At 39.5% G+C, this 21,481-nt stretch overlaps 2 protein-coding genes across 4 annotated transcripts in view; one reads left to right on the top strand and one right to left on the bottom strand.

Moving 5' to 3' along the window:
* Window positions 1–352, top strand: part of HAP6 (ribophorin II (RPN2) family protein) — a 30,822-nt gene extending 30,470 nt beyond the window's left edge. The window contains exon 19 of the mRNA XM_088976720.1: window positions 79–352. Coding sequence (XP_088832846.1) covers window positions 79–195 — 117 coding nt within the window. The 3' untranslated portion in view covers window positions 196–352. The remainder of the gene's footprint in view (window positions 1–78) is intronic.
* On the bottom strand, window positions 323–20,886 carry LOC148865015 (Pentatricopeptide repeat (PPR) superfamily protein). 3 transcript variants are annotated; one of them, XM_088976717.1, is made up of 4 exons: window positions 17,142–20,886; window positions 17,033–17,067; window positions 2,479–2,643; window positions 323–1,464 (listed from the first exon to the last, which is right to left on the bottom strand). In XM_088976717.1, exon 1 carries the CDS (start codon window positions 20,827–20,829, stop codon window positions 17,746–17,748), a length of 3,084 nt encoding a protein of 1,027 aa, XP_088832843.1. In that variant the 5' UTR covers window positions 20,830–20,886; the 3' UTR covers window positions 323–1,464; window positions 2,479–2,643; window positions 17,033–17,067; window positions 17,142–17,745. The 3 variants fall into 3 exon arrangements, with proteins under 3 accessions (XP_088832843.1, XP_088832842.1, XP_088832844.1); XM_088976716.1 differs by lacking the exon at window positions 323–1,464 and having other exon boundaries at window positions 2,258–2,643; XM_088976718.1 differs by lacking the exon at window positions 323–1,464 and having other exon boundaries at window positions 2,505–2,637.
* Window positions 20,887–21,481: the final 595 nt, after the last annotated feature.

The raw sequence follows: 21,481 nt of genomic DNA, 5'->3' as shown, positions 1-21,481 counted from the left end.
ATTTTCACTACCTAATCTTATATTCCTTTCTTGTATCTGCTGCTATATTTATTTTATCTTATTTCTTCCTGTGTACAGTTGGATCTGTTCACAACTTTGAAGGTATTTGGATTTTTGGGGGCCTTCCTGCTATTTGTGGGCCACAGAACGCTCTCTCACATTGCCTCCAAGTCAGACAAATTGAAATCTGCCTGAGTGGACGGTTCAATTTTGTAGGCCCCTCAATAATATTTATGTAGAAAAATGTCAGTGCAACCCATTTTGGTCTATTGAAAATAACAATTAGGTCACATGTTCTAACAGGGTTAAAAACTCTTACTCAAGAAGACCAAGGTTCAAAGTTTCAGTATCAGTCTTGAAAAGACAATTTTAACAAATTTTTTTCGGTGGATACAGTCGATGTGTTAGGGAATCCGACATAAATCTTGCAGATACATCAGTTTTTTGGTACAAATCTTACAAACACATCAATAACACTAAATTCAAAACAAATACATCAGTTTTGATGGTCCATTATAATCATTGGATTAGATCAATCCAAAATAAATCGGTCCATATTCCTATAGGTTTGAATTGGATCTAAACCAAAATTCCAATAATCCGGTCAAGAGGCCAAACCCTTGTCCACTTTGAAACCGAGCAAAATTGAAGCCGACATAAAATTACTTTTATGAAAGTATTTTTACGAAAACACTTGTTTTCATAAAAGTAATTTTATGAAAGCACTTTTACAAAAGTACTCTTATGAAAGCACTTTTACAAAAGCAGTTTTATAAAAGCACTTTTACGAAAGTACTTTTATAAAAGTACTTTTACACTACACTTATAAAATCACTTTTACAAAAGAACGTTTACAGTACTTTTAGAAAGCACTTTTATAGAAGTAATTTTATAAAAGTACTTTTTTGGAAGAATGTTTACGAAAGCACTTTTATAGTACTTTTATAAAAGTATTTTTTTGAAAGAATGTTTACAAAAGCACTTTTATAAAAACACTTTATGAAAGTACTTTTATAAAAGCACTTTTATGAAAGTACTTTTATCAGAGCACTTTTACAAAAAGTGCTTTTTCAATGCCAAAAGGGTATATTTTTATAATTTTCAGATTTTCTTCATTTTAATATATTTTTGTAATTTTTATATGTTCTGTTTTTCATATATTTTTTGATATTTCACTCGGTTCGAATTAGATCCAATCCAGTCCATTTACATTTTAATGGATTGGAATGGATTTAGTTTGTATTGGATTTGGACTGAATTAGGTCCAATCCATTCGTAAGTGGACTCACATTGGACTGGATCGGGAAGCGAGCGCCATGACCAAGCTTCTTTTCAAAACTGTGATTTGGTTTCGATGCCATGACAAAGCCCAACATGCTATCAACCAAATCACTCAGTGAGTGCTTTCCTAGGTGATTTGGTTTCGATGAGTTCACACAAGTTGCTCTTCTCCTTCACCGAGACCTGCTTGGAAAATAATTGTGAGGTTAATAAATAAAAATCCAGCTAAAGAGTTAAATAATGAAAAGAAAAGAGAAGCTAAGATTGAAAATAGAGAAAGTAGAAAGATGTTACACAGAAATGCATTCAAATCTAGAGCGAATAACACTTGAATTGTCAGATAGAGGATCGCTGGAGAACACTTGAATGAGTGAATAATGGAGCCTCCTGTTACTGCAGTAAGAGGGAAAGAGCAAGATAGAATTGTCGATAGGATCACCAGAGAGAAGGGAGTGCCGCTGGAGAAAGGGGATTTCCATTAGAGAGAGAACCCTAAATGGCTGTTCGTCCTTGGAGCCTTAGTCGACTATTTGAAAATTTGGAAGTTTTGAACAGAAGACTGGAGTCTAGACCTTTGGACTCATTGGTTTTGTCCAACTTCAGTCCACTATTTATATGGGCCATTTATGTTTGAACTGGTCCGAGCCCATATAATCCAAAAGGCCATCCAATCTGTCCAAAATACATTTAGTTTGGATGGGGTCCAATCCAAATCCGCTCCATTGACACCCCTACTTGTAAAATTTCACCAAGCTTATGCCTTGCCAATCTGGCATTTAAATCAAGCAGCAAGATACAAAAAGTTGGCACAACATGAGTAACTCTTAAATTCTCAACTCTTAAATATGGGGATGGGCTGACTAAACTATAATTTCAGGAGATGAATGCATGTATCAAACAACCCTATGTTGTTTTTCATTTGTTCGTGAATTCAAATTCAAATTAATTCACACATTGATACTGTTTGTAGGCCTTCTTGCTTACTGGAATCATCTAAATGGTAACTCTGGCATTCATATGGCTTATCATTTTTTCTTTTGATAAATATCATATGGCTTATCATATGGACAATCCAAATTGATAAACACGTGCCAAGATGCAAATGACAGGGTTCACTTGATACATTGTACTCTACCCACAAAAACATGCCTCTAATGTGGAAAATAGAATAGAAACCAAAAAGAGTTTTAGTCATACTGATGATAGAGGTGAACAAGTTGTGGGGAAGTTGTCTCTGAGATGAGTAATTTCAGAAGAGGTGATGGAGACAGCTTGTGACGAGAAAATAATTAGTGACTGCAGCCTCTTTATCGATACCTTGGTCTTGTCCAGCTTTGCATCCGGTCCCCTGTAGTCCTGACTCTAGCAATGACAACACAATCACCAACCAACTTACATTACAAAATTGAAATTGTCAAAATCAAATGATTCAACCACACTTCAAAAAGAAGCAAATCCAAGTGATCCTTAATTTCATCACTGAGAACCTAGAATCAGAAATTGAAGCGACAAAATCCTTGCAAGGGAGAAAAAGCATTTGTTCCTCGAAACCCAAAATTTTACCCACCAAAGCTGTGATTTCTTTTGGCAATGTGATCTATGAACAAGAATTGAATGCAATCTATGCATCTTCATTTTTCTTAATATAAAAGATTTTATTAAAAATAAAGAAAAATGAGATTCTCCTTCCTCGTCATCCCCCTCCTCTTAAAGAGGTAATATGATTTCATGGAAGAGTAAAAAGCAACAAATTGTAGCCAGGTCAAGTGCAGAAGAAGAATATAGAGTTATGACAGATGGTGTTTCAAAGCTTCCCAAGGTTCAGTCCTTATTAGGAGACTAGGAGGGCTTAGTTGATGCAGAGGAACCTATGATGTTGTATTGTGATAATCAGGCAGCAATTAACATTGCGCATAACTCAGTTCAGCACGATGGAACAAAACATATAGAAGTGGATTGGCATTTCATAAATTAAAGGGTGACATCTGGAGAAGTTTTTCTGTCATATGTTTCATCTAACCTACAACTTGCTGATGTACTCACCAATGGGTTTGGTAAAAATAAGCCTGGGCATGATTTATACAAATTGGGAATGTGTGACATTTACTCCCAACTTGAGGGGGAGTGTTGAGATTCAGCAATCTTTTTGTTTCTTTTTATTTAGTATCATTAGTTGGTGTTATTGGGCCAAGGCTCATTAGTTTATGTTTATTTTTTAAGACTGTTTTTATGTATTAGCATCAGCAGCCCTATTAAGTGCATTTTAATTATTGTAATCTCTTTTACTTCATAAGTTAATGAGTGGGGCATGTAAAGAGACTGAGCCGAATGGGTCCTAGTATCTTCTCTTGTAATATTTTTTCTAATTTCATGTTAGCTAATGGGCCTGTTATTTCTTTTTTGTTTGATCTCTTTATGTTACTACCTAACTGGCCGCCCACTTAAGGGCATACTTGTAATTATATTAACATTAATTCTTAATAAAAAGGATTAGAGAAGAAAGGGAAGGATTATTCGAACCTTTCTTCTTCCTCCTCTTTTCTCCATCTTCTTCTCTTGTACTGTTGCTCTTACTTTTCTTCCTCCTTTTTCTCTCTAATTTTTCAAGTTTACACTTATTTGAGGACTGGTTTACATCTTCGTATCAGAGCAGGTTTCTTTCTTCCTTCTTTTCTTCTTCCTCTTTTCCCATACACCCTTAGATTAAGAGAGTGTATGGAGAGATAGGTTCTCTATAGCTCAGAGGATCTCTGGCCTAGTTGGTAGAGGGTTTGGAGAGTTTAAATCTAGCTGGATATTGCCAAGAAGTGGTGTTGTTCTGTTGCTGCACAAAACCCTAGTCGACGAGAGATTTTCAAAGGTACAGGTAAAGGTGAAGCTTTGGGTGTGGTGCTCTGTGCTTGGGAGGTGTCTTTTGACTCCTAAAGGAGGGCGGTTCAGGTTTGGAAGAGATTGGGAAGCTCTAGTAGGAGTGGCTGCATCTTCTCTCTTCCTCCCCAACAGTTGGACGGAGTAAAACCCTAGTTTTCAAGCATTTGGGTTCTAGTTTGACTTCAAGTAAATTTATATAGACCAAATTTCCGGTTCTTTGATTTTCATTTGATTAATGGAGCCATACGGAAGTGAGTTCAAGCAAGTGCCGGTTTCCGGCCTTGGCTCGGTAGATTCCATTTTGACTGGTGTGACCACAATCAAGCTAGATGGGACAAATTATCTTGCTTGGGCACAGTCTATAAGAATTTATGTCTGTAGTAGAGGAAAGCTCGGGTATTTCACAGGTAGTAAAGTGAAACCCGAAGAGACAGACCCTGAATTTGAGAATGGATGCAGGAGAACTAAACAGTCATTGGATGGTTGGTCAACTCTATGCAACCTCATATAAGACAACAGTATCTCTGGATGTCTTCGGCTAAGGAGATATGAGACAGTGTTACAGAGACCTATTCACAGAAGTTGAATGTAGCCAAAGTCTACAAGTTGAAAAGTGACGTGGAGAACCTAAGACAGGGGGAGAAGAGTGTAGCAATCTACTATTCTATAATGAAATCCCTATGACAAGAAATTGATGTTATGGAGACAGTTGTATGGGAGAGTAAGAGTGATGCTGAAATGTATAGGAAGTTGGTGGAGAGAAATAGGGTGTTGCCTTGGACACACCTGATTGTGCTCTTGGACCACCTCATGGAGTTGCCTTGGAGTCAATCTTGTTAGAGTCTGTTGACAAAGTCATGTTATGTCACTTTCGGTTTGGTCATTTGTCTTTTTCTGCTTTGAGTCATTTATTTCTAGATGTTTAAGGGAGTGTCTTTATCAAGTCTTCATTGTGAGTCGTGTGAACCAGCAAAACACTGTAGACAATTTTATTCAGTAAGCAATAAAAGATCTATTTTTCATTTTCATATTGTTCACTCTAATGTGTGGGGGCCATATCATTTGCCTACTATGGGGAGTTACAGGTACTTTATCCTTTTTATTGATGATTACTCTCATTACACTTGGATTTAACTCATGAAATCCATGGATGAAGTACCAACTATTGTGCAAAAATTTCATGAACTCATTCTTACCCAATTTAACACCTGGATCAAAATATTCCGTTCGGATAATGCTAAGGAGTATTTTGATAAAACCCTCTCAGCCTATCTTGAAACTTTTGGGGTTATTCATCAAAATTCTTGTTCCTACACTCCACAATAAAATGGAGTGGCGGAAAGGAAGAACCGATATGTGGTTGAAGTTGCCAGATCCCTCCTTTTTGCATCCCATGCTCCTATAAAATTCTGGGGAGATGCTGTCCTTACTACTACCTTTTTTATTAACTGTATGCCTTCCCGGGTTCTTGGCTTCAAAACCCCCTTTAGCCTTCTCTTTCCGGATGAGGATCTCTTCTCTCTTCCTTTTCGTGTTTTTGGGTGCACTTGCTATATGCATGTTCACAGCCATCAAAGGCACAAATTTGAACCTAAGGCTCATAAATGTGTTTTTTTGAGATATGCTTCCACACAGAAGGGATATTGTTGTTTTGATCTAGTTAATGGCACTCGTTTTGTATCTCGTGATGTCACATTTTTTGAGTCTACTCCTTTCTTTAGTATTCCTCCTAAGGGGGAGAAATCTGAGGAACCCTTTGCTATGTCTCCAGCAGTTCCTCTTCCTATTCCTTTTGAGTCATCTCATGAGGTGTCCACTTCTCCCATTGGACCTACCTCCAATATTCCTGTTCCTCCTCCACCTCATCCTCCTATAATTCCTCCTCATCCTGTTCTTCAAAGGTGGTACCAAAGGCACAGATTCAGACATGGGCAAGTTGTTTCCACTCCTACAAAAGAGTCGCTTGCTCCTCCCATCATTACTGAGGTAACAGGTTAGCCTTCCTCTAACCCATTTACATCTTTCCCAGACCCTGATCTTCCTATTGCTCTCCGTAAGGGCAAGCGGAAGTGTACAACCCATTGTATCACCAAACACCTATCTTATAGCCTTCTATCTCCTACCTACTACTATTTTCTTGCTTCTATTTCTTCCCATGTGATACCTAGGTCCGAACCAGAAGCCTTATCTAAACCTGAATGGAGGGATGCTATGATGGCTGAACTGGATGCTTTGCATAACAACCATACTTAGATATTGTTGACTTGCCTGAAGGGAAGGAACCAGTGGGTTGTAAATGGGTATTTACCGTTAAATATCACTTTGATGGCTCTGTTGAGAGGTTTCAGGCCATGTTGGTTGCTAAAGGCTACACTCATATGTATGGTATTGACTATCTTGAGACATTTGCTCTTATGGTTAAGATGACCTCAGTCCGGGTTTTGTTATCTTTGGCTGCTACTTTCGATTGGCCTCTCCACCAGTTTGATGTTAAAAATGCCTTTTTGAATGGCGATCTACATGAAGAGGTATATATGTCTTTGCCTCCGGGGGTGTATAGAAAGGAAATGCAGGGGAAGGTGTGTAAACTGCAGAAATCTCTTTACAGTCTCAAACAATCTCCTCGGGCTTGGTTTGAGAGGTTCAGGGCTGCTCTTGTCTCATTTGGTTACACACAAACTCAATCGGATCATACATTGTTCTTGAAAAGACATGGCTCTCTGGTGACCTTTTTTATAGTCTATGTTGATGATATTGTGGTCATGGGTAATGACACCCTAAAGGTCAATAAACTCAAAAGATTTCTTAAACCTGAATTTGAGATTAAGGATTTAGGAGATCTCCGATATTTTTTGGGCATTGAAGTTGCTAGGGCTAAAGACGGTATCTTCATTTCTCAACGCAAATATGTCCTTGACCTCCTTGCTGAGATTGGCAAACTTGGAGTTAAACCAACCTCCACTCCTATTGATCCCAACCATAAGCTTTCTGCTACAGATGGTGAACTTTTATTTGATAAGGGAGCGTTTCAGAGACTGCTTGAGAAGTTGTTATATCTTTGCATGACTCGGTTGGACATTTCCTATGCAGTGAGTGTTATTAGTCAATTTATGCATTGTAAAGAGACTGGGCCGAATGGGTCCTAGTATCTTCTCTTGTAATATCTTTTCTTTTTCTTGTTAGCTAATGGGCCTCTCTTAATGGGCCTGTTATTTCTTTTTTGTTTGATTTCTTTATGTTACTACCTAGCTGGCCGCCCACTTAAGGGCATACTTGTAATTACCTTAACATTAATTCTTAATAAAAAGGATTAGAGAAGGGAAGAATAATTTGAACCTTTCTTCTTCTTCCTCCTCTTTTTGCCATCTTCTTCTCTTGTACCCCTGCTCGTACTTTTCTTCTTCCTTTTTTTCTCTAATTTTCAAATTTACACCTAATTTTTGAGGACTGATTTACATCTTGGTATCAGAGCAGGCCTCTTTCTTCCTTTTTTTTCTTCTTCCTCTTTTCCTATACACCCTTAGATTAAGAGAGTGTATGGAGAGATAGGTTCTCTATAGCTCAGAGGATCTCTGGCCTAGTTGGTAGAGGGTTTGGAGAGTTTAAATCTGGATGGATAATGCTAAGAAGTGGTGTTGTTCTGTTGCTGCCCAAAACCCTAGCCGACTAGAGATTTTCGAAGGTACAGGTAAAGGTGAAGCTTTGGGTGTGGCGCTCTGTGCTTGGGAGGTGTCTTTTGACTCCTAAAGGAGGGCGGTTCAGATTTGGAAGAGATTGGGAAGCTCTGGTAGGAGCGGCTGCATCTTCTCTCTTCCTCCCCAACAGTTGGACAGAGTAAAACCCTAGTTTTAACCATCTGAGTTCTGGTTTGACTTCAAGTAAATTTATATAGACCAAATTTTTGGTTCTTTGATTTTCGTTTGATTAATGAAGCCATAAGGAAGTGAGTTCAAGCAAGTGCCAGTTTCCGGCCTTGGCTCGGTAGATTCCATTTTGGCTGGTGTGACCACAATCAAGCTAGATGGGACAAATTATCTTGCTTGGGCACAGTCTATAAGAATTTATGTCTGTAGTAGAGGAAAACTCGAGTATCTCACAGGTAGTAAAGTGAAACCCGAAGAGACAGACTCTGAATTTGAGAAATGGATGCAGGAGAACTATACTGTCATTGGATGGTTGGTCAACTCTATGCAACCTCATATAAGTTAGCATTATCACTGGATGTCTTCGGCTAAAGAGATATGGGACAGTGTTATTGAGACCTATTCACAGAAGTTGAATGTAGCCAGAGTCTACAAGTTGAAAAGTGACGTGAAGAACCTAAGACAGGGGGAGAAGAGTGTAGCAATCTACTATTCTATACTGAAATCCCTATGGCAAGAAATTGATGTTATAGAGACAGTTGTATGGGAGAGTAAGAATGATGCTGAAATGTATAGGAAGTTGGTGGAGAGAAATAGGGTGTTTGAATTTCTCACTAGCTCAACCCTGAGTTTGACATCATTAGGCAAAATATCCTGGCCAAAATGAGGTTACTCTTTCCCAGGCATACGCTATGATAAGTTGTGAGGAGAATAGGCGGCAGGTTCAGTTGCAGAGTCCACCTACAAAATACTTTGCACATGCAGGAATGAAGCCAAAGGGTCCTACTGAGAAAAAGGAACAGATATGTGAATATTGCAAGAAACCAAGGCATACAAAGGACACTTGTTGGAAGCTTTATCCTTAGCTTCTTCCTGATAGGTTTAAGAATAACAGCAACTCCAACAAGGGCAGTCAGGTAGGAAAGCCTAAGACAGCTAATGTTGCTACAGTACCTAAAGGAGGAAATAAGGAGAGTGAAGAAAAACCAACCATTGAGCAGTTGGCAGCAATGAAGGCGGATTTTGAAAAGTATGGGAGGCTACTAAATTACTTGGAAGCTACTGTTTCTTCATCTCACTCTTCCAGCAACACATCATCTTCATCTGCATTTGCTCACTCAGGTTTTCGTGCTTCTGCAAATCATGCTTCAGTTTCAGGTAATCATAAAATCCCTTAGATTATTGATTCCGGTGCATCAGACCATATGACGAGCCTGTCTAATCTTTTCTGCTCATACCACCTTCTCTCTGGCAAAGAGAAAATATCCCTTGCTGATGGGTCTCTTGCTCCCATCTCTGGTAAAGGGGATATAAAGACCTCTAACACCCTTTATTTATCCTCTGTTCTTCATGCCCCTAAACTTAATACAAACATTTTATCTATTAGCAGCTTAACTAAATCCATGAATTGTAGCATAACCTTTTTCCCACTCATTATGTTTTTCAGGACCTGCAATCTCAGAGGATGATTGGGAGTGGCCATGAGGCGAACGAAATATACATGCTGGACACACTAGATAGAGCTTTTGGACCACCTCTTGGAGTTGCCTTAGAGTCAGTTTTGTCAGAGTCTATTGACAAAGTCTTGTTATGTCACTTCGGTTTGGTTATTTGTCTTTTTCTGCTTTGAGTCATTTGTTTCTAGATATGTTTAAGGGAGTATCTTTATCGAGTCTTCATTGTGAGCCGTGAGAACTGGCAAAGCATTGTAGACATTCTTATTCAGTAAGCGATAAAAGATCTCTTTCTCCTTTTCATATTGTTAACTCTGACGTGTGGGGGCCATATCATTTGCCAACTATGGGGGGTTACATGTAATTTATCCTTTTTATTGATGACTACTCTCGTTACACTTGGATTTATCTCATGAAATAAAGGGATGAAGTACCAGTTATTGTGCAAAAATTTCATGAAATCATCATCAACCAGTTTAACACTCGGATCAAAATATTTCGTTCTGATAATGCTAAGGAGTATTTTGAGAAAACCCTCTCAGCCTATCTTGAAACTTTTGGGGTAATTCATCAAAGTTCTTGTTCCTACACTCCACAACAGAACGGAGTGGCGGAAAGGAAGAACAGACATGTGGTTGAAGTTGTCAGATCCCTCCTGTTTGCATCCCACGTTCCAATAAAATTTTGGGGAGATGTTGTTCTTATTGCTACCTTTTTTATCAACCATATGCCCTCCCGGGTTCTTAACTTCAAAACCCCCTTTAGCCTTCTCTTCCCGGATGAAGATATTTTTTCTCTTCCTCTCAGTGTTTTTGGGTGCACTTGCTATGTGCATGTTCACAGCCATCAAAGGCACAAATTTGAACCTATGGCTCGTAAATGTGTTTTTCTGGGATATGCTTCCACACAGAAGGGATATTGCTGTTTTGATCTAGTTAGTGGCACCCACTTTGTATCTCGGGATGTCACATTTGCTGAGTTGACTCCTTTCTTTAGTATTTCTCCTGAGGGGGAGAAATCTGAAGAGCCCTTTGCTATGTCTCCAATTGTTCCTCTTCCCATTCCTCTTGAGTCCTCTCATGAGGTGTCTACTTCTCCCACTGGACCTACCTTCGATATTCCTATTCCTCCTCCTCCTCCACCTCATTCTCCTATAATTCCTCCTCATCCTATCGTCCAAAGGTGGTATCAAAGGCACAGATTCAGACATGGGCAAGTTGTTTCCACTCCTACAGAAGAGCCTCTTGCTCCTCCCATCATTACTGAGGTAACAAGTCAGACTTCTTCTGACCCATCTACATCTTTCGCAGACCTTGACCTTCCTATTGCTCTCCATAAGGGCAAGAGGAAGTATACGCCCATTGTATCTCCAAACACCTGTCTTACAGCCTTCTCTCTCCTTCCTACTACTCTTTTCTTGCTTCTGTTTCTTCCCATGTGATACCCAGGTCCGTACTGGAAGCTTTATCTAAACCTGAATGGAGGGATGCTATGATGGCTGAACTGGATGCTTTGCATAAGAACCATACCTGGGATATTGTTGACTTGCCTGAAGTGAAGGAACCAGTGGGTTGTAAATGGGTGTTTACCATTAAATATCACTACGATGGATCTATTGAGAAGTTTAAGGCTAGGCTGGTTGCTAAAGGCTACACTCAGATGTATGGTATTAACTATCTTGAGACATTTGCTCCTGTAGCTAAGATGACCTCAGTCCGGGTTTTGTTATCTCTAGCCGCTACTTTTGATTGGCCCCTACACCGGTTTGATGTTAAAAATGCTTTCTTGAATGGAGACCTACATGAAGAGGTCTATATGTCTTTGCCTCCAAGGGTGTATGGGAAGGAAATGCAAGGCAAAGTGTGTAAACTGCAGAAATCTATTTATGGTCTCAAACAGTCTCCTCGGGCCTGGTTTGAGAGGTTCAGGGCTGCTCTTGTCTCCTTTGGTTACACACAAACTCAATCCGATCATACCCTGTTCTTGAAGAAAAAATGGCTCTCTAGTGACCTTCTTGATAGTTTATGTTGATAATATTGTGGTCACGGATAATGACATCCAAGAGGTCAGTAAACTAAAAAAAGATTTCTTAACTCTGAATTTGAAATCAAAGATTTGGGAGATGTTCGGTATTTTTTGGGCATTGAAGTTGCTAGATTTAAGGATGGTATCTTCATTTCTCAGCATAAATATGTTATTGACCTCCTTGCTGAGACTGGTAAACTTGGAGATAAACCAAACTCCACTCCTATTGATCCCAATCATAAGCTTTCTGCTACAGATGGTGACTTTTTATCTGATAAGGGGGTGTTTCAGAGACTGCTTGGGAAGTTGTTATATCTTTGCATGACTCGGCCAGACATTTCCTATGCAGTAAGTGTTATTAGTCAATTTATGCATTCTCCTAGAGATGCTCATTTAGCTGCTGCAGAAAGGGTTCTGTGTTACTTGAAAGGTACTTCAGGGAAAGGTATTCTATTTGCCAAACATTGACACATGAAGCTGGAAGCTTTCACTGATGCTGATTGGGCATGATGTATTGATGATAGGAGATCCATCTCAGGTTATTGTGCTCTGGTTGCTGGGAACATTGTGTCATGCAGGAGTAAGAAACATTAGTTGCTAGATCCTCAGCTGAAACAGAATACAGGGCAATGGCACATGATGTGTCAGAATTACTATGGCTACGATCCCTTTTAGAAGAATTGAGGGTTGACTACGAGAAGCCAATGATGCTCTACTGAGACAACCAAGCAACTATCAATATTGCACATAATCCTGTTCAACATGACAGAACTAAGCACATTGAGGTTGATAGACATTTTATAAGGGAAAGAGTTTCCTCAGGAAAAGTTTGTTTGCCATTCATCACATCAGACGAACAATTGGCTGATATCTTGACCAAGGGAGTTCCGAGAGGGAAAATGACACATTATATAAGCAAGCTAGGCATGATTGACATCTATGCTCAGCTTGAGGGGGAGTGTAAAGAGACTGGGCTGAATGGGTCCTAGTATCTTCTCTTGTAATATCTTTTCTTTTTCTTGTTAGCTAATGGGCCTCTCTTAATGGGCCTGTTATTTCTTTTTTGTTTGATCTCTTTATGTTGTTGCCTAGCTAGCCGCCCACTTAAGGGTTTACTTGTAATTACCTTAACGTTAATTCTTAATAAAAAGGATTAGAGAAGAAAGGGAAGAATAATTTGAACCTTCCTTCTTCTTCCTCCTCTTTTCGCTATCTTCTTCTCTTGTACTGCTGCTCTTACTTTTCTTCTTCCTTTTTCTCTCTAATTTTCAATTTTACACCTAATTTTTTTGGACTGATTTACATCTTGCATTCTCCTAGAGATACTCATTTAGCTGCTATAGAAAGAATTCTGTGTTACTTGAAAGGTACTCCAAGGAAAGGTATTCTATTTGCCAAACATGGACACATGAAACTGGAAGCATACACTAATGCTGGAAGCATACACTAATTCTTTCTCTTGTACTGCTGCTCTTACCTTTCTTCTTCCTTTTTCTCTCTAATTTTCAAATTTACACCTAATTTTTTTGGACTGATTTACATCTTGCATTCTCCTAGAGATACTCATTTAGCTGCTATAGAAAGAATTATGTGTTACTTGAAAGGTACTCCAGGGAAAGGTATTCTATTTGCCAAACATGGACAGATGAAACTGGAAGCATACACTAATGTTGATTGGGCAGGATGTATTGATGATAGGAGATCCACCTTAGGTTATTGTGCTTTGGTGGCAAGGAATATTGTTTCATGGAGGAGTAAGAAACAGTTTGTAGTTGTCAGATCCTTTGCTGGAGCCGAATATAAGGCTATGGCACATGGTGTATCAGAATTATTGTGGCTATGATCCCTTTTAGAAAAATTGGGAGTTGACTATGAGAAGCCAATGATGCTCTACTATGACAGCCAAGCAGCTATCAATATTGCACATAATCCTGTTTAACATGATAGAACTAAGCACATTGAGGTTGATAGACATTTTATACGGGAAAGAGTTTTCTCGGGAAAAGTTTGTTTGCCATTCATCACCTCTGAAGAGCAGTTGGCTGATATTTTGACCAAGGGAGTTCCGAGAGGGAAGCTAACACACTATATAAGCAAGCTGAGCATGATTGACATCTATGCTCAGCTTAAGGGGGAGTGTAAAGAGACTGGGCTGAATCGGTCCTAGTATCTTTTCTTGTAGTATGTTTTATTCATTTGTTAGCCAATGGGCCTATTATTTCTTTTGCTAGTTCTCTTTATGTTATTGCCTACCTAGCCGCCCACTTAAGGGTATACTTGTAATTATGTTCAGATTGAAGTTTAGTAAAAGGATTAGAGAAGGGAGGGAAGAGATATTCGAACTCTTCTTCTTCTTCCTCCTCTTTTCTCCATCTTCCTTCTCTTGTATTGCTGTTCTCTTCTTTTCTTCCTTTTTCTCTCTAATTTTCCCAAGTTTACATCAGATTTAGAGGACTGATTTACATCTAGAATGACCTAAGTGAGATTAATGCCTTAAAGAGGAACCTACACTAGGAGTTTAGGATTAAGGACCTTGGGGAGTTGAGGTATTTTCTAGGCATTAAGTGACAAGATCCAAATATGGATCTTCATTTCCCAGAGAAAGTATATATTGGACCTACTACAGGAGACAAGAAAACTTGGGCTTAAACTAGTTGATACACCAATTGACCAAAACCATAGAATTAATGCTTCACATGGTAAGCTAATAAAGGATGTTGGGAGGTATCAGAGATTGGTGGGCTAACTATTATACTTGTGCATGACACGACTAGATATCTCCTATGCATTTAGTGCAATGAGTTAGTACATGCATGGCCCACAAACACAACACTAGGAAGCCATTGACAGGATACTTTGCCTATTTGAAAGGACATCCAGGCAGAGGAGCATTGTTTATTGATCATGGACACTTGAAATTGGAAGCTTACACAGATGCGAGGGTGTCTAGATGATAGGAGATCTACATCAAGGGTTTGCACTCTTGTTGGAGGTAATCTGATTTCATGGAAGAGTAAAAAGCAACCAATTGTAGCCAGGTCAAGTGCAAAAACATAATATAGAGCTATGGCACATGGTGCTTTAGAGCTTTTCAAAGTTTGGTCTTTACTAGGAGAGCTTGGAGTTGATGCAGATGAACCTATGATGTTATACTGTGATAATCAAGCATCAATTAACATTGCCCATAACCCGGTTCAGCATGATAGAACAAAGCATATAGAAGTGGGCTACCATTTCATAAGATAAAGGGTGATATCTGGAGAAGTTTGTCTACCATATGTTTCATCTAACCTACAACTTATTGATGTACCCACCAAGAGAGTTGCAAAAAATAAGCTTGAACAAGATTTACACAAGTTGGGAATGTGTGACATACTCCCAACTTAAAGGGGAGTGTTGAGATTCAGCAGTCTTTTTATTTCCTTTTATTAGTATCATTAACTAGTGTTGGGAAAGTGGTTGTGGAGATTTCCATTTGAGCGGGAGAAGCTTTGGGCTAGAATAGTGGCAAGCATACATGGGCTAGAGCAAAATGGATGGGATGTTGGAATCAGAACTAGGTCCACAAGCACTTCTCCTTGGAAAACCATTCATGATCTGCTACCAGTTTTCACCCCTTTTATTAGGTATAATTTGAATTCAGGTAACTCCATAAAATTTTGGGAACAAACCTGGGTGGGGATTGCTTCCCTAAAAGACCAGTTTCCTTCATTGTATGCTCTATTTGATTTTAAAAATGAGCCAGTATGTTCTTTCATCACCCCTTCCTCTTCCATTTCTGGGCCGGGGTGGAACCTAGGTCTGAGAAGGGCGGTGAGGGACTCAGACCTTGAGAGTATTTCAAGTCTCCTTGAACTTCTTGATAATGTCTTCTTAGACCCCACTAAGGTGGACTCTAGAATTTGGACCCCTACCCCCATTGGCTCTTTTTCTTGTGCTTCCTTCTTTAAAGTCTTAAGCCAATCCACCAGTCCTGTTACCCCCCCCCCTTCCCTGTTAATGAGGTTTGGTGCAGACCAATTCCTCCTAGGGTCGGTAGTTTTTGTTGGAAAGCCTTTTTGGAAAGAATAAACACGGGTGATCTGCTCCAAAAGAAGAGACCCAATACTTGCTTATCACCTCATTGGTGTGTTCTTTGCAAAGCGGAGGGGGAGACTAGTTTCCACTTACTGGTGTCTTGCCAATTTGCAAAGTCTATTTGGGAGTGGACCTTTTCTCTTTTTGGGTGTAGTTGGGACCCTCCATCAGACATGCAGTGTCTTTTCTCCCCTTCTTTTTTCAGGTGGCATATGAAAAGGAGGACTATGTGGAGGGGATTGAGGGCTGCAGTATGCTGGTCATTATGGAAAGAAAGAAATTCAAGGATCTTCTCAGAAGTGGAGAGAGGGGCTGAAGAACTGAGGGCTATAATCCATATTAGGGTTGTCCAATGGCTGAAATCCTTAGAGCTATTTACAGATTACACAAGGGATGACATGTTGAGGAAGTGGGGTGAGATTGCAAACACAGGCCAGATCAGTAATGAGTGTGCCCTGGACCTCACCACCTGCTGGATTCATAAAATTAAACTTTGATGGGAGTAGTAGGGGGAATCCCAGACAGTCAGGGATTGGGGGTGTCTTTAGGGATGAGAATGGGATCATTTCCGCCTTGGTCTCAGGCCCAATTGGAGTGGGTGACTCTCTTAGAGCTGAGATCTCTGCGGTTATGGAAGGAATCCAGAAAGCTAAGGAGATGAATATCAGAAAGCTTATAATTGAAGGGGACTCTGAGGTGGTGATAGGGTGGCTGAATAAAGATAACAGTGGCTTATGGAATTACAGCAATGAGAGTAGAATATTTAAGTGGCTGGTGCGGGAGATGGAAGTGAAGATGAATTGGGTTAAAAGATCAGCTAATTCTTTAGCTGATTGATTGGCTAAACAAGGGGTAGAAAGGGACTCAATGTTTTGGGCTAAATTGTAACTTTATTGTTTCTTCCTTTCCTTTTCTTTTCTTTTGAAGGCTTAAGTTGTATTTGGAAGATAAGAGTGTTTGCCTTCCTCTTTGTAATTATTTTAATGATGAGTTAATGAATTTGTTATTGATAAAAAAAAAAAAAAGTATTATTAGTTAGTGTTACTGGGCCCAAGGCCCATTAGTTTATGTTTACTTTTTAAGACTGCTTGTATGTTATTAGCAGCAACAGCCCTATTAAGGGCATATTAGTCATTGTAATCTCTTTTGTTTCATAAGTATATAAGTTATTGAGTGGGGCGGCCAGATCATTATTGGCTTCTCCCATCTCTTCTTCTCTTTCTCCTCTTCTTCTCTTAAAGAAACTATTTTCTTTCTTTCTTTTATCTCTGTTATCAAATCAGATTACAGTTCTGAACTTTCTACTTTGGGCAGTCACCTGATCAACATGGAGCAAGTAAATCAACATAACTGATTATACATGTGTCAAACTGAACATTTAAAACCCTAAACTCACATTTCAAGTAGGAAGAAAACAAATCAGTTCACAATTAAACATAGCTGAGTGAAAGTGGACTACACCTCTTCTGTTGATTGCTGGCCCACCAAACAATGCCCTAAATTGCAGAAAAACAAATTAGTTGACATTCCCAAAGAAGAAGAAGAAGAAAGAGGAGAGGAAAAAGATTACCTGTTGTGATTTCCTCTCCTCTGCTGTGATAGACGTTGAACACAATGAAAATGGGGAGAAGAAGATGAGCTTTAGACTCAAGTTTGAAATCATGTGTAACTTTAGCACATGAATTTGATAGCCAAAGCACCAAATTTTCAAAGATGATGGACCTTCAAAGGACCAAAAGCTTCGTTTGAAGCTTCCTAAAATTCGGTCTTTCAATCTTCCTGATACCAAACAAGAAAGGCTCATTTTCCATCTTTCAATCTTCCCATAGACCAAATGACCATCTGAGTAGACTTACCAAACAGCGTCTTAGCCTTTGGAGCTTCTAACCTCCCAAAAGGAACAGGAATGAAAAACCATAGACTGCAAGAGTTTATGGAATAATGACAGATGTATATAGGTGGAAAGGAAAAAGAATCGAGGGGTCCAAATGATGCAGCTCAGCACCTGTAAACATCAGTTTTTCCCAGTATCCATCACTTTCTGTCAAGTTTATATGACTAGTTGACTACTACCCCTGGATGTACCTCATTCTGCTCAAGCCAACTAGACAACAACTTAGAGTCTCAGATCAAACAGAACTCCACACCAAAATGCAAGAGAGTAGAAGAGTCATTCAATCTTCATCTTGCAAAACAGGATCAATTCTTGCAACATAACCATCTTCTTTCATTAGTGCAGTCAAATCCTTCAGAACTTCATCAATTTCACCTGCATTAGGATGAAATTTGTCCCCTGCAACAAATAAGTTGGTCTTTTTTCTCACTACAATCCAGCTACATCCAGGCAGCTTCTTCACTCCTCTTTCTTTCATTGCCTTCCTTATTGTATTCACCCCATTCCAGTCCCCAGCTGCAGCATATATATTAGAAAGCAGCACATAAGGTGAGGAATTTTGAGGTTCCAGTTCAATGAGTCTTTCAGCTGCTCGTTGACCTCGTACATTGTCCCCATGTATTCTGCATGCAGCAAGAAATGTAGCCCAAATTACAGCATCAGGTTGAAATGGTAATCCGTCAATAAACTCTTCTGCTTCTTTGAGATGGCCACCACGGCCAAGGAGATCGACCATACAGGCATAGTGATCAACTCTCGGTTGAATTTCATAATAGTTGACCATAATATCAAAGAACCTACAACCTTCAGATACCAGCCCCGCATGACTACATGCAGTAAGAATACCAAGAAACGTGATATCATCAGGCTTTACAAGTGCATGTTTCATTCGGTCAAAAATTTGAAGTGCATCCTCTGCATATCCATTCTTTGCAAATCCAACAATCATTGAGTTCCAAGAAATAACATCTTGCCTATTGTCCATTTCTTCAAAAATTTGCATAGAACTTCTCATATCCCCACATTTGGCATACATGTCTACAAGGGCGCTACTTGTGGATTCGTCTGAGTTGAAGCCACTTCGAATAATGAGACAATGGACCTCTCTGCCATCTTTCAATGCAGCTGAGCAAGCACAAGCTCTGAGCACACTAGCAAAAGTGGCTTGGTCCGGTGGAACATTGCCACTATGCATTTCCTTGAACAACCACAAAGCCTCCTCACTGTAATCATTCTGAGCATGTCCTGAAATAATAGCAGTCCATAGTACTGAGTTCTTGTCAGGAAACTCCAAGAACAGCTTGTTTGCATCTTCAATGGATAGGGAATTCAGGTACATTCCCAATAGTGGCACCCCCAAAAAGATATCACCTTGTAAAAGGCCAGATTTTATTGTATAACAGTGTATCTGTCTTCCCATATTCAATCTGGAAGTTCCACCACATGCAGGTAAAATGCTTGCAAAGGTAATTTTGGTTGGTTTCAGTCCTGCCATTTGCATGTCTTGAAACAGATGCACTGCTTCATCCATCTGGTTGTTTTGGATGTACCCAGCAATTAGAGCATTCCTAGAGACCTCACTTTGCTCAGGCATCTGAGAGAGTATCCTAGTTGAAGCCTCAATGGCCCCACATTTTGCATACATGTCAATCAGGGAACTCCCAGCATAGAGCTTAAAGTCAAGACCAGACTTGACTGAGAAACAATGCACTTGATGTCCTTGTTCAAGAGCTTGAAGCCTTGCACAAGTACTTAGTATACTGGACAAAGCATATTCGTCTGGCACGAATCCATTTAAGATCATCCTTTGGAACATGATCAAAGCCTCTTCCTCATCTTCTTCATGAGCATAACCAACAATGATAGCGTTCCAAGAAACATTATCTCGATCTTGAATGATCTCAAATTGTTGCCTTGCATCCTTGAGATCCCCAGATTTAGCATACATGTCAACAAGAGCATTTCCCACAAAAACACTTAAATCCAAGTTGATCTTGATTACAGAAGAATGTAGTTGCCTACCCATATCTAAACTCTCCAAGCAGGCACATGCTTTGAGAACACTAGTGTAGGTAAATTCATCAGGTTGGATGCCACAATCCTTCATATCAGAGATCAAATCCAAGACATGATAGGACTGCCCATTGTGTGCATAACCTTTAAGTATTGCATTCCACAATACAATATTTCTCTCGGTAACTGTAGCAAATACATTGCTTGCATCTTCCATGTTCTGACTTTCAGCATACATATTGATCAGAGAACTTCCAACATAAACATTAGAATCTAGTCCCAGCCTGATTGCCTCTGAATGAACTTGCTGACCCTGAGTAAGAGCCCCTAGGCTTGCAATGGCACTTAAAACACTACCTAAAGTGGATCTTGTGGGTTTAACCCCAGATGCCCGCATATCTTCGAAAAAATTAATGGCTTCCACATTGTAACCACTCTGGGCATGCTTTGAGATCATGATGTTCCATGCTACAACATTGGGGTTTGGCATTTGGGCAAATAAACAGCGCGCATCACTGTGCCTACCTAAACTAAAGCATGCAGTTAACACAGTTCCAAATGTTACCTGGTCCGGTTCACGACCTAATTGTTGCATTTCCTTGAACAGTTCCAGTGCTTCATCCGGCAAACCAAACCGAGCATAACCAGCAATCATGGCTGTCCAAGAAATAGTATCAGGATCTGAAGCCCTATCAAATATTTTCCGAGCATCAATGATACAATCACATTTAGCATACATGCTGATCAAAGAACCCTCACACGAAGAAATTGACTCGAATCCCATCTTAATAACATCGCAGTGAACCTGTTTTCCAAAACCAACAGCCCTCAATCTACCACAAGCTGACAAAACTATAGAAAAAGTGAACTCATTTGGTTGCGTCCTGCAATTCCTCATTGACCCAAAAGCCCAGATAACATCTTCGAGCAACCCGCACCCTGAATACAGAGATAGCATTGAGTTCCAAGCTGACCCATTTCTCTCATCAAGTCTACAAAAAGTCTTACGCGCAAGGTCCAAATCTCCACATTTGGAATACAAATCAACAAGGAAGTTTCCCAGTTTCCCCTTCAACCCAAACCCGATTTTCAGAACCTGGGCATGTATAGTTTTACTTTTTCTCAACGACTGAGCTTGTAAATGAGGCGTTTCTCCGTGAGATTGAACTAGTTTGCATTCTTGCAAGCAGGCTTTCAGGAGATAGTTGTATATATGATGCTCTGGAGTTAACTCAACCTGAATCTTTCGGTTTATCTCTTTTGTTGCTTCCGGGAGAGTTGACAATTTAAATGTGAGAGAAGAGATTGAGTTCAGTTTACGGAGGTTGCTGAGAGGCGTTCTAGGATACATTGACTTACAGTCGATTCAACATGAATCGTTCCGCACTTTTGGAGAAAAGGAGAAGAGGGAGCATCGAATTAACTTAAGACCGATGAAGTGTAACCAGCAGTAACGTAACCAAGACCTCTTTTGCTCACAACTGTAAATGGGTCGGTTTTACCCGATCAAACCGATTATATAAGTTCTGGTTTGAAGATTTTGTCTTGTGTCCCTATTAAGGCCCCCTTGAACCTCGAACCTTTTTAATTAAAAACATTTTTGAAAAAAAAATACTTAAAATAAACAAAAATAAATAAATGTATTTCAATAATATCTACGTTATTTTATATAGAGATATGGTCCAGACAAGCTGCCCTTTCCTTCTCCCATTCCCTTTTATCTCATTTCTTCTTGACGCTCTCTCCTTTCTCCCTAACCCTTTCCAACCCTTATATATAGCCACGTGGCAGTCCTCTATTCTTCAATAGAGTCCCACTCAAATTCTCTCTTTCTAATGTTCTCACCGCTTAGCCAACCCTCATCCTAAATTTCTCCTAAACTATATCTCCCACCTAAAATTCTTCCTAAAACATCTCTTAATCCATATTACATGCTCGATAAATCATCTAAAACCCAAAATTGTTATTAAATTAATTTGTAAAATATTTCTAATATTTTTAAT

The sequence above is a fragment of the Nelumbo lutea genome, chromosome 3 (genome assembly GCF_056320005.1).
Source record: "Nelumbo lutea isolate HS-2025 chromosome 3, American lotus-T2T, whole genome shotgun sequence".
Classification (NCBI taxonomy): Eukaryota; Viridiplantae; Streptophyta; class Magnoliopsida; order Proteales; family Nelumbonaceae; genus Nelumbo; species Nelumbo lutea.
This window is presented reverse-complemented; position numbering and strand designations above follow the sequence as displayed.